The sequence below is a fragment of the Lactuca serriola genome, chromosome 7, assembly GCF_051521515.1.
Source record: "Lactuca serriola cultivar US96UC23 chromosome 7, Lser_US96UC23_V15, whole genome shotgun sequence".
Taxonomy (NCBI): domain Eukaryota; kingdom Viridiplantae; phylum Streptophyta; class Magnoliopsida; order Asterales; family Asteraceae; genus Lactuca; species Lactuca serriola.
In genome coordinates, this window is record NC_136414.1 from 192,823,565 (window position 1) to 192,837,413 (window position 13,849).

Consider the following 13,849-nt stretch of genomic DNA (forward strand, 5'->3'; position numbering starts at 1 on the left):
TATATATATATATATATATATATATATATATATATATATATATATATATATATATATATATATATATGAAGATTATATGAAGATTAAATAATTATTTAATTAAATAAATATATATATTAAATTATTTCCATAATTATATGTATATTAAATGATATCCATAATTATAGTTTTTCTTTTTATGGAAGTAATTACATCTGTCATTAATGTCAACAATAACATTCTTTCAGAATGAATTCACATCTAAGTTTTTATATATAAATTTGTATTTTGTTTCAGGACTTACTCACTTAAAATACAATAAAGTTGCATAGAATATGAAGAACGAGAGTGTGTTATACTAGAATACACTCTTATTCTGCTGAAATACACTCTCATTCTTCTATATATAAATTCATTCTGAAAGAGTATTATTGTTGACATTAATGACGAATTTAATTAATTTACATAAAAATGAGTTATATGTATAGATAGCATTTAATATATATATATATATATATATATATATATATATATATATATATATATATATATAAAATACTAAATTTCTATTGGTGCATTCTAACACACAATAGATGTGAGAAACATTTGATTATATATATATATATATATATATATATATATATATCATACGTTCCGGTCCGGGTTTATACGGTTTGAAATTTTTGAAACAGCAAACCATACCGCTAATTACGGTTTTAAAACTTTAAAGTCGCAGGACAAACCGTAAAGGGAAATACAAACTGATGTCCGGTTTAACCAGTTTCAAGGTTTCAAAACCAATCATGAACACCTCTAATAAGTTGAATGGTGTATGATATAAAAATTAAAAATTAAAAAAAATAATAATAAAAAAATCAAGAGTTCATTACCTTTATTGGTCTTTTCCCAATTCTATTTCATGCAAACAGATAACAAGAGGTAAAAACAGTCAAAATTTAAAAAAAAAAGAAAAATCTTAGGTTGCGTTTAGTTGCGGAAAAACAGTTTTCATTTTCTGTTTTCTGTTTTCCATTTTCAGTTTTCGTTTTCCGTTTTCATTTTTCATTGGAAAATTTAGAAAACGCGTTTAGTTCAGTCTTATTCATTTTTCATTTTCTGTTTTAGAAAATTAGAAAACGCGTTTAGATGTGCATTTTTCTATTGGTTTTCATTTTCCATTTTTTGTTATTTTAACTAATATCACAAACACCACCCCACCCCCACCCCACCCACCCTACCTACGCCACCCACCCCACCCCCACCCCCACCCACCCTACCCACCCCACCCCCACCCACCCTACCCACCCCCATCCACCCACCCCACCCCACCCACCTTATCCCACCCCACTCTACCCTAACTCATACCCTACCCCTACCTACCCACCACCACCACCTCCAACCCCACCCTACCTACCACCCTTATTCTTTCTACCTATCACCCCCACCTACACATACATTTAATATATAAGAAGCAACATAAAATTCAATGTATCATTTAACATAAAAATGAACATTTTAATAAGACAAGTTTTACTATTTTAATGCTATCAATATTGTGAACGCCCCCGGCGACGTTGTGTATGTCTTTCCCATAACATGTTAGCAATTGAATCTCTAACTTGAAGCATTTCATCTTGATCTGTCATATCCAAAGGAAAACCCTCTTGAACCACGTTAAAGCCTTCTGTGAGTTCTTGAAAATTTTCACCACCATATGTATTGAATAAAGTGTCTGCCCTATCCTCCATCCGTATATAATTATGCAGTGCACAACATGCATGCGGGATCAACATTTGGCGTCTCAACGGATAGTTTGGTATATATTTCAAAATGTGAAATCTTTTTTTAAGAACACCAAATGCCCGCTCTATGACATTCCGAACAGATGAATGTACAAAGTTGAATAATTCTTTCTTTCCTCTAACTCCACTACCACTTTGCCAATCAGACCAATGATACCGCTCACCACGATATGGAGCTAAAAATCCCTTTAGATTTGGATACCCACTATCAACAACATAGAAATAATCTACACCACATAAAGCAAATATATATATTTAAGTTGAGTATTTAGAAACTAGATTAAATAAATTAGGTAAAGAAATGTTGAGAAGTCTTACCACCGGTCGGTATTGGAAATTTGTTTTCGGGTCTAATAACGGCGTCATAAAATACACGAGAGTCATTCGCTGTTCCCTCCCAGCCGGTATACACAAAAGTAAACATCATATCATGGGAACAAATCGCCATCACATTTTGTGTAACAAGCACTGCTTTTCTTCCGCGAAATGACTTTTGTTTTGATAATGGAGCCCAAGCTGCTACGTGAGTGCCATCAATAGCACCGATACAATTCTGCATTGAAATTATGTATGTTAGAGAGATAGAGGTTTTACGTATAAGTGTTAACAAAGAGATCAATGAATACCTTAAAGAATGGATACCATCTCGAATCTGCTCGAATTTCTGGTTGAACTTCACCTCTGTTAGTTGTTTTAACTACTGTAAGAGCAAATGCCTTCAAAGCTCTTAACACATACTTAAACCAATAATGTACAGTCCCCGTAGAATGTTGAAAACGATCCGAAATCATTCTATGGCTTGTTCCATGACATAAAATCCGCAAACTCATTGCCAAACCTTCTTCTACACTAACATCCCTTCGATCTTCCAATAAATTCATCATCTTTAGTTTATCACACAAATTTAAAAAAACATGTGGCTTCATCCTAATTGCTTCATAACACTGGATAGGATTACCGCACATTATCTCTCGAATGTATTCTTTTCCACTTAGCATAGATGTCCTACAAGGAGTTCGGTCAATAAAATTCCTATTGTTCTTTATTAACAAAGCAATCATCATCATATCATCCAACTCATCATCGTCATCATCTGAGTAAGAGCTACTATCCGATGAATATGACATTGGGACACTTTATCTGCACCATAAACCATTGAATTTAATGTCAATCAAGTAAAATAACACAAAAAAAAAGTAAATTCACACATCAAGTTCCATACATATCATCAAAATGTTCCACAAAATGACATCAAGTTTATACATAAACATCAAAACATAAACTAGTGCAATATGTTTATATGACATCCCTAAATTCTAAAACAACTACCCATCTAAACTATCAAGCCACTGTTTCCTCCTATTTTCAGACATCATTAGGAACATTTTTCTCCAATTAATATCAGGAAAGAAGGACAATGCTTTAGTGTACGATCTTGCACCAACACCAGGTGTAGCTTCTAAAGTCGTCATACAATCACTAATCGAGTATTCCTCGGTCAATGAGCTTGTTACATCACCATACTTTGACTTATAATGTTCTGCTCTTGCTAAATCTCTTTCCTTTCTAGCGACTATTGATTCTGAAAATGCATCCAACAAGGTATCATATTTGGAATTTCCAGGACCTTTTTTCATTCTTCTTGAACCTGGTAAACCCTCCATTTCCTCTTCCAACATACGCTTTCCCTTCCGACTACCCCCATTAAACTCACTCTCACCAAAACTACCACCCTCTAGATACTCATCCTCAATTCTGTGCTCTTCTTCTGATGTTTGAGGGGCACAAGTTGAGGCATTATGAAAAGCACCAGAAGCAGTCGAACTATTGAAGACCAAACTCAATAAGGAATAAATCTTACAACCCTTTTTCTTGAACGATTTGAAAACTTTATCTCGCTGTAATATATGGTATACAAATACTTTATTAGTTAGCAAAATAAGTCAAACATTAATAAAATTATTAGGTTTAAGATATTTTATACCTTAAAAAAATCATCCCAAACAGTATCATTAGCAAACACTTTTCCAGAAATAGCATCTCATGTGACTCCAGTATGGTTAATCAATTCACTAAACTTTAGATGAACAGATTTAAGGCGGTGGTATTTTGCTTTCACCTTCTCAGGACCATATCTTAAAGCAAATTTCATAAAAATCTGTTCATCCATTTGTGTCCAATCAGTTCCTTTGAAGATTGGAGCCCCGTTAGGATCTCTCTTGACCCTTTCCTCTAAAATCTCTAAGAAATATTTCTCACAAGCTTCTGTCCACTCCATTGCATCCCCACTGTGCCCACCCATCTATATATAACCAAATTTATTTAAAACTAAACACACTAAAATGATTCTAAATCTAACAGAGTAACCAAATTAATTAGGAGTTATGTGATTACAATGTATAATTAACTCAGACTATTCAATGAATAAAGGTTATATTAAAATTAAATCTAGGAACATGTACAGTAATATAAGAGATCAAATCATAAAATAGAGTTGCACTATAGGCCATTTATGTTAGAGATACAATAGGAGAATGCTACATACATAAACAGATTTACACACAAAGAGATACACACACATACAGACATGAAAATGAAAACACAAATACATGTTATCTCATTAGGGTTTTACATTCCTGTACAGACATGAAATTGAAGCAATATTGAGGGATAAGTTTAAAATGTATTATACTCAAATTGGCATAGATATCTATAATTAAGATCGAGGTTCTATATGACATCAAGAAATCAGCCCATAAACTGAAACTAGGGCAAAAATCAACTGATTTCATCACCACCAATAAAAAGTGAAAGAAAACATTAAACAGAACGATATATGCAATTATTTATCGAAGTAATTAGTAATCGAATATAAAAGATATCCTTAGATGAGAAAAAATTGTGAAACTGTATACGTAGCGTGATGGGTAAAAAGGGTGTTGACACTTGAGACTTACGTATAACAAAGAAATGGGAAAGAATTTGAGATCGATTATGCAACAACTGATTCTCGTCAGCACCAACAAACTGTGAAATCGTAACCACTAAATACATCGATTAAGCTACAAATAAAATTAAATTTACCTGTGTTTTCTTTTTCAATAACGAGCACAGAAAGAAGCAGACGCAAAGACGAGATTTAGTCGGAGAGAGGAACCGTTGTTGTTGAGAGGAGCTGCTATGGCGGCGAATGGAAGGAAGGAGCTGCTATGGCGGCGGCGGCGAATGGAAGGAAGGAGCTGCTATGGCGGCGAATGGAAGGAATTTAGATCGATCTGTGAGACCTTGGGTTGTAAGTGATACGCATCTGCACGGACTTGGAGTCTAGACGCACATGAATCACAACAATTGGGCCATGGGCCAAGAAATTGGGTTGTAGTCGTGAAAGTGGAGCATCAATAATTCATGTCTATCTCACATTGATAATCCATGGTTACCAAATAATTTGATGATGCATTTTAACATGTGAGACCTGGGGGGGGGGGGGTAGGGGGTAGGGGTGGGGGTGGGTGGGTATTTGTGGGTAGGTGTGTGTGTGTGTGTGTGTGTGTGTGTGTTTGTAGGGAGTAAGGTGTGTGTGTGTGGGGTGGGGGTGGGTGGGTGGGTGTTTGTGGGTGTGTGTGTGTGTGTAGGGGGTGGGGGTGGGGGTGGGTGTTTGGGTGTGTGTGTGTGTGTGTGTTTGTGGTGGGTGAGGTGTGTGTGTGTGTGGGGGGGGGGGAGGGTGGGGGTGGGGTGGGTGTTTGTGTGTGTGTGTGTGTGGAGGGGGGGGGAGGTAGGTAAAAGTGGGTGGGATGAGAGTATGTGTGTTTATATTTAGAAAAATTTTAGAAATAGAAAAATATGGAAAACAATGATTATTGGTTTTCCAAATTTTTTCAATTTCTTTGTAATTTTAGAAAACGGAAAATTTTCATTTTCCGTGAAAAATTTAGAAAAATAGACGAACTAAACACGTTTTCAAAATTCTCATTTTTCTTGGAAAATTTTTCCGGAAAACGGCCCATTTTTCCGTAACTAAACGCACCCTTAAAATTTTCGATTATAATACAATTAAAAAGATTACTTAAAGGTTTTTACGTAATTTTCCCGATCATGGATTTATATTGTATGAATTTTACCCGATTTTATTTCCTTTAAAACGGGGATACGCGAAATGTGCCAAATTTAAAATTTGGACGGCTGGGAAGCGTGAGGAAACCAGACTAACTTATGACCTTACACGTGTAACAGCTTTGGCATGTGATTGGTTAAGGGCACGTGTGGTCCATCAGAGAATGTTGACTTTGACCGGGAAGTCTGACACGTGAGAGATACACCTGATGTGTTTTCTTGTCGGGCCTTATCACTAGGCCCAGTTAGCCCAATTGCGTATTGAGGTCAACACACGTCATCAAATATATTTATTGAAATTTTTAGTGATAACGTGGAACAAAATGCTACAACAAAAATATTCATTTGCTAAATAAATAAATAGTCAGATTTTAAAGCAATATATATATTTTTAAGAGAGTGGTATCCCATATGAGTAGAGAGAGGAATTTCTAATGTGTTTTTATTATATAAAATGAATTTTTATAAATTGTAATTATTTGTGCCGGTGCCAATAAAAATTTTGTATTATAAAAAGAAAGAATTTATGTAACCAATGTGAGTGGGAGATACCCAAAAACAGAGTGACTAGAGAAGCTAAGGGTGCGTTTTGTTACGGAAAAATGGGTCGTTTTCCGGAAAAATTTTCCAAGAAAAATGAGAATTTTGAAAACGCGTTTAGTTCGTCTATTTTTCAAAATTTTTCACGAAAAATAAAAATTTTCCGTTTTCTAAAATTACAAAGAAGTTGGAAAATTTTGGAAAACTGATAATCATTGTTTTCCACATTTTTCTAAGTCCAAAATTTTTCTATAAACACACACCCACTCCACTCCATCCACCTCTATCTACCCCCCCCCCCCCCACACACACATACCCCCTCCCCCCCCCACACACACACACATACATACCCCCCCCCCTCCCCACACACACACACACACACATACATACCCACCCCCACACACACCCACCAACCCGCACACACACACCAACCCACAAACACACACACATACATACTCACTCACACACACATCACAAATGTGTGTTTGTGGGTGGGTGTGTATGTGTATGTGTGTGTTTGTGGGTGGGTGTGTATGTGTATGTGTGTGTTTGTGGGTGGGTGTATGTGTGGGTATGTATGTGTATGTGTGTGTGTGTGTTTGTGGGTGGGTGTGGGTGGGTATGTATGTGTATGTGTGTGCATGGGTGTGTGTTTGTGTGTTGGTGTGTGTGTGTGCGGGTGAGTGTGTGTGGGGGTGGGTATGTACATGTGTGTGTGTGGGTGGGGGGTGTTAAGGTGGGGGTAGGTAGAGGTGGATAGGGTGGAGTGGGTGTGTGTTTATATTGTAGAAAATTTTTGGAGTTAGAAAAATATGGAAAACAATAATTATCAATTTTCCAAAAATTTCCAACTTCTTTGTAATTTTAGAAAACGGAAAATTTTCATTTTCCGTGAAAAATTTAGAAAAATAGACGAACTAAACGCGTTTTCAAAATTCTCATTTTTCTTGGAAAAATTTTCCGGAAAACAGCTCATTTTTCCGCAACTAAACGCACCCTAAATAATGCAAATATTAAAAATGGCAAATTCTAAATAGCTTTTATATTCTGTTTTCTTTTTGTCTTTAACTAAAAGTTAGTATATCTTTTGGCAGAAAAATTATTCATAATTTGGATTTTTTTTTTCATTTAAATAATTAATTACCTACTAAACTCAGTTATTGTGTTACTAATACTTATATGGAACATCAAGTGATATTGGAAGTGTTTGGTCCGAAATTATATACTCTAAAACAACTTTTCATTTCCAAAGAGTTTAAAAGAGTTTAAAATATATTCTAATAAATAAAAGATTTTTTTGTTACATGTCATACTTTCATTTAATTTGTTAAATGTCATTTTTTGATTATTTTGAATTAATTTTTATTTTGACATGTCATTTTATGAGTTTTTTTTAATTTTAATAAATTTTACATGATATTAAATTATAATAAATGGATTTACCTTCTTATTTCAAAATTCCTAAATTAAAGCTCATTAATTTATTTTGTTTATTTATTTAAATTTAAAAGATAAAAAAATCAATTTTAATAATTCATTATTTTTTTATTTTCTTATAAATCTAAAGTTCTTAAATATTTAGACTTTTATATGTATTTATAATTTACCCATGTAATATACGGGTCTTACACCTAGTAATCTAATATTGAAGCCTCTTAGATCGAAGGTTTTAGGTTTAAATCCAAACGTAAACAAATTAACTAACTTAATGAATTAATTTCTAAAAACCAACAAACCGTTTAAAAAAACAAAAATTTAATATACGGGTATGTTGATTGGAAATTGTTGTAATTATTTATAACCTACTCACTGATTTTAATAGGTAGATAATTTACTAAATGAATGAAAAATCAAATTATTAGTAGTTTTGTGGATATAAAATTAATGGTTTTTTATATCAAAAATTTTTCACCCAACGGTTTTCTTAGAAATTTTCCTTATTAAAACCCATAAGAATATCCGAAAAGTAGACTTATAAAAACAAATATAACTTAATTAAAAACATCATCATCTAAAAATGTACATAATATTTTTTTTCTTCCTACATAATAATTTTAATATGTTATACATAATAATTTTAATATGTTTTAAAATGCTATATTATACAACTTTATAAACATAAATTATAATATATATAGAGAAAAACTATTATATATGAATCAGTTCCTTTAAAAAAAACACAAAATAAAACTTCTTAAAAATAAATCTTAATAAGGATAAGCTTTAGAGCATGCATTTCTAGCTGCTTCTATTCTTATTCAAAAAATATATATATAATTTATTTTATATAATATATTCCGTTTTCGGGACAAATAATTGATATAAAACAAAGCCACAAAGAGAAATGGGGGTGCTTTTATTACAATTATTAATAAATTAAATTGTGTGGAATCTCCAACATCCATTGACCAAGATAATACAAATTTATTATAAATTTAGCTTTATTTAATAATAAGTTTCTTTTTATAATTATACAGTTTGTTAAATAGTATATAATCACATACAAAATTGTCTTTATTTTCATTTTTAAACCAATGGTTATTGATATTTTTATTTGTTTGAAATGGACTCCCCAAAAATCCGTGACGATGTTATGAGTAGGTAGGAGACAAGTTTATCCATATAAAAACAAAATATATATTTTTATAATAATAAAGAATACTCTAGATTTTTAGTCCTTGATTTGTGCAAGAATTTGGAATATAAGCATGAAGCACTCAGTAAAATTTATTGTTTTATTTTTTATGTGGAATTATCTTTTTAGGAAGTGATAACTCTGACTTTGTGTAGTTATAACAACAGACAATAATATAAACTATTCCATTAATTAAGTAAATTCCACTGTCTTATATAAAAATAAACGAGAGAGATATATTTTTTTCATATATAAAGCAGCCTACGCTAGCAACTCGTCAAATATAAAAAAAAAAACCGGTTCATGGAGTTGTAACTTGTAACTAATGGCCCATTGGGTCAAGCCTATTGAGAAGTGTTAAAAGCCTTGATTGATTCGCTTCTGTGTTGTAAGCCCAATCCAAGTTAAAACTACATAAAGAAGTTTAACAAGATAACTAAAATCATCCATATTGTTATTATGTAAAATGCTAAATAGTAAAAGTTTAGGGAATAAGATCGGATAGGATGTTTTTCTAAGAGTTCATTATATTTCAAAGAAGATAGACGCTCCATCTCCATCGGTGCAAAACATATAGTTTAAGGCGGTGATTGTTTTTTGTCCGCAGATCTTCTTGGTCTTTTTTGTCTGCGAGGCGTAGACAATGCACAGACATTAACTTTCGCACTGAAGACCTAAATGGGGTCTAAATTGCACTTTCTTGAAATGGTTCAAATGAGAATTATGATAAGTTCGTTAAAATATGTCGCTTTGTTAACTTTTCCATCTTTTAGGAAAAGGATAATGCCTTTTAACCAACCAATGAAAGCTTTTTATCATTTTAAAACATGTAAAACATGTAGAGGTAATCCATTTTGGAAGTTCCAGATAGGTGTAGAAGGTCAGAATAATATATTTAGAAAAGCATTCATAGTTGAAGGTCTTTATGGATATTAAAACATGCAAAATAACTTTTTAAAATTGATTGACTAATAAATAACATTATCCTTTTAGAAAAGTATATATAAACTATAAATCCCAACAGTTGCTTGAGACCTTGAGCCGTTCCTATTTACAAGTCCACCATTAACTCGCCCAAGCTTCCTTGGATGTTTGTTGTCAGTTTTGAATGCTAAAGCCCATATAATCAAAAACCATGTTCCAGTTACTAGAGCCCAATAAAAAAGGAAATTGGCCTCGAACCATAACAAGTAGATTCCCTCCTTATTAATCCATAAACCATAACAAAGATTAATATTTTGCCCAATAATCAGGGTCTGAGAATCTCTACAGCTCACAAGCTTTTAATAGCCTGTTTTGAAAAATCTCCATCAGTTTGCAACATTTTTTTTTCAAAATTACTTCGATCACGTAGCGATCAAAATTTTGTTCTATTCTGTTTTTGCCACATTTGATAAATTACTCTGCCCAAAGAAATATGACATTATGACCTTGACTATTTGGCCGATCGGGTCGGGACCAGTGATCCGAGTTGACGGGTTAGGGAAGATTGCAATTTAGAAAAACAGATTAACCAATGATGCAATTTTTGAGATATGGAGTATCCCCAAAATTTCTTCTGACGAAGATATCAATCATCTCTTCTTTAGCTATCATTTCTCGGCTACCATCCCCTCATTTACGCTTATCTAATCTGATGTCATCTTTAACTTCTCTTGATTTGGAGAAAAAAAAATAAAAAGAAGTTGATATATGATCTTAGTCTACTCGGTGTTGTGGTCAATTTGGAAAGCAATGAACTCTGTTATTTTCAAGAAGAAAATGTGCTCTCCAATGAAATCGGTGGATGATATACAACTCTTATCATACAACTGGTTTAAACATAGGGCTAGATTTAAGGGTTTTAATTGGAATTTGTGGTGTTGTTCTCATATTATGGCTTGTAATTTGTTATTTGTTTTTGTTTATACGACCTTGCTAGTTCTTATAAATTTGTCATTTAAAAAAATATATCCCCAATTTGTAAAATATTGAGTCACATCAATTCTTTTTATGTCGAATCAGATCAAAATCAGTTTACTTTAGTCTGGATTTGTGGATAACATAATCAAATTGGATCCAAATCAAATTAGATTGAATTGGAGGAATATGTATTAGATGTATAGTGTATAGCACAACCCATGCTCTACCGTTCTTATATAGCTCTCTAAGGTCCACTAAATTTATGTATTTCACTTAATGATAAAGTATTGTGGTTAAAATTTTAGGCTGATGGGTATGAGTAACATGTGAAGTCATGTTATCATACCCAAAGTTTGTCACATCACCAATCATATCATATATAATGTTATAATACCAAGTGTGGTATAACACCGTCTAATTTCCATGTTATCATTTATTTTTTCTTCTTTTTTTTTTTTTGGTTTTTTATTTTTGAATAATTATAAAAAAACAACTAATTAAATAAATCATGATATTTTACTAAATCCTACATTAAACATTGCATTTAAAAAAATACAACAAAGGACAAAAACATTTAAAAACTAAAAAAAAAAAAAAAAAATACTCTTTTTTTTCAATTATTCATTTTTTTTCCTAAAATTATTCAACGTTTTTTCCTAAATTATTCATCTTCGTGACCATCATACATATAATCCACTAAGTTTTCACGAAGTTGTTTGTGATTTAGTGCGTCTTGAATATCAACCATTTTGTGTACGTATTTTGTTGTCTCTAGTTGAATTGCATGTGTCTAGGTTCTGTAGGCGAATACGCTGCAATATTGTGTCATTTATCCTCGACCATAATATTATGCATTATGATACATACATACATAATATCTCGTAGAATTTCTAACTCATAAGGTTGTGTCGCATGTTCAATTATGTGTAATTTTGATTTCAGAACTCTAAAAGCATGTTCCACGTCTTTACGTGCTCTTTCTTGTCATCTCTTAGGTCTAGTAGGTGTCGAAACACCTTCATAAATATGGAATATGGTGGATATATTCAATCCGTAAGGTAATACCCAAACTTATATGCATTTTCATTCACTATGAAATGAATATCCAGTGCCTTTCCTGACAAAATCCATAAATCTTGGGAATGAACAACCTCTAACACCAACGAAGGCACTTCATGATGACTGATTGCATACTGGCCTTTCCATACCATGAGATAATTTCTCCAGTACCAACGTGTGCAATCGATGCTTCCAACCATACCCGGAAAACCATGTTTTTCTTCATGTCCCACATATATATTTGTTGCATATCATTAAACGAAGGTTTGCGTAAGTATTTGTCACCGAAGATTTCCACAACACCTCTTGACAATCTATACAAACTTTCTTGTGTGGTTCTCTTAGATATTTTCATATATTCATCAACAGAATCAGACGACTCCCCCCCATAGCCATAAGCTTAATTGTCGCAACACATTTCTGCAACCTTGTAAATCATCGTTTACCTCTAGCATCATATCTCATTTGCAAAATTCATACCTAAACTTATATTTTATAAGTAAAAAAATGTATGTATTTTATCTAAAAGTTATACTTATAATTTAGAAAACTTGAAATAAATGATACCTGCTTTCCAAGACGTTGGCTATCCGTTCAAACATATTTTTTCGCAAACGAATCCTTCTTATGAAATCGTGTGGCTGGTAGACACAATTATCCGCAAAAGAATTGTTAATTAGACGTCTATATCCTTATTCGTGATCTTTGTTTAACGTTGCACGTTGTGCAGGTAGTGAAGTTGGATCTAGTTGTAGTAGTACGTCTGTAGATACCGATACATCATAGTAACAAAGATATCAATGTTGTCGTTATCATCGTTGAACACGTGGAACAGATCATACAGATCCATTTTTTATTGTTGAAAGAATTTATGAAATAAAAGAGAAAGAAAACAGAGTGGTGATTAAAAATTAGGTGTTGTATATGTATTTATTGGTAATTTTTTTTTAATTTTAATCAAAGAGACCGTTTGAAAACGGTCAAAAGCAAGCCTACATTCAAAATTTTACCTGCTGTGACTCGTTGCCGTGACCATGGTAAACCCCTTAACGGGCCTTAACAGCTTGGGAGGGGCGGTGTAGCCGTGTTACCACAATGTTTTCGCATGCCCACGTCAACAAAATGATTAATGTCGTTGCCCACACCGTATAGCCTTATATATCAGATGTTAAAAAAAGTAAACAACATTTTTTGAATGATCAAATATCGATTTCCATTCGGCTCTAAAATCAAGTTGTTAGTTATAATTACTATGTAGAACAACCCCAAGGGTAGTGCCTAAATTTAAGAATTATAAATTAAGTTTTATTACTAGGGCTATTTGGTGGTTGAAATTACATATTCTTTAATCAAAAAATATGTTAGAAAACATATTTTGCAAATCAATATGAAATAATCCGTTTAAAATATAATCAAATAAAGGATACATGTTGAGTATGTTAGATTGCGTCATAGGCTCGGTCCTTACTCTAGTTTGAATATCGGTATTGGGCATGTCCAGCCGTGCATAATTTTTTATTAGGGTTTAGTATATAAGCTGCATGCATGCAGACTTAGAAGGGATCGATTTTATTGTTTTTACTTCATTCTTCTGTAAACCCTAGCTCGCCTCTACAGTGGAAGTTCTTCATCGAGCTCTGCTGAGGCGTGACTCAGTTTTCAATCATAAGCATAAGTTTGATTATGTTTTGTGTTCCTTCTCATATTGTTCTTAAACTGTTTGATTACTTTTATCGTACTTGTGAAAGATCTGATCGATCTAAGAGTTCTGAACTCATCAATTGGTATCAGAGCGGGAGACTGTGTAATCTATACACACCTC

General features: G+C 32.8%; 1 protein-coding gene across 1 annotated transcript; it reads right to left on the reverse strand.

Annotated features, from left to right (window-relative positions):
• Nucleotides 1-2,956: 2,956 nt before the first annotated feature.
• On the reverse strand, nt 2,957-4,083 carry LOC145064678 (uncharacterized). Its single transcript, XM_079012081.1, has 3 exons — nt 3,912-4,083; nt 3,766-3,821; nt 2,957-3,679 (listed from the first exon to the last, which is right to left on the reverse strand). Exons 1-3 carry the CDS (start codon nt 4,081-4,083, stop codon nt 3,107-3,109), a joined length of 801 nt encoding a protein of 266 aa, XP_078868207.1. The 3' UTR covers nt 2,957-3,106.
• Nucleotides 4,084-13,849: the final 9,766 nt, after the last annotated feature.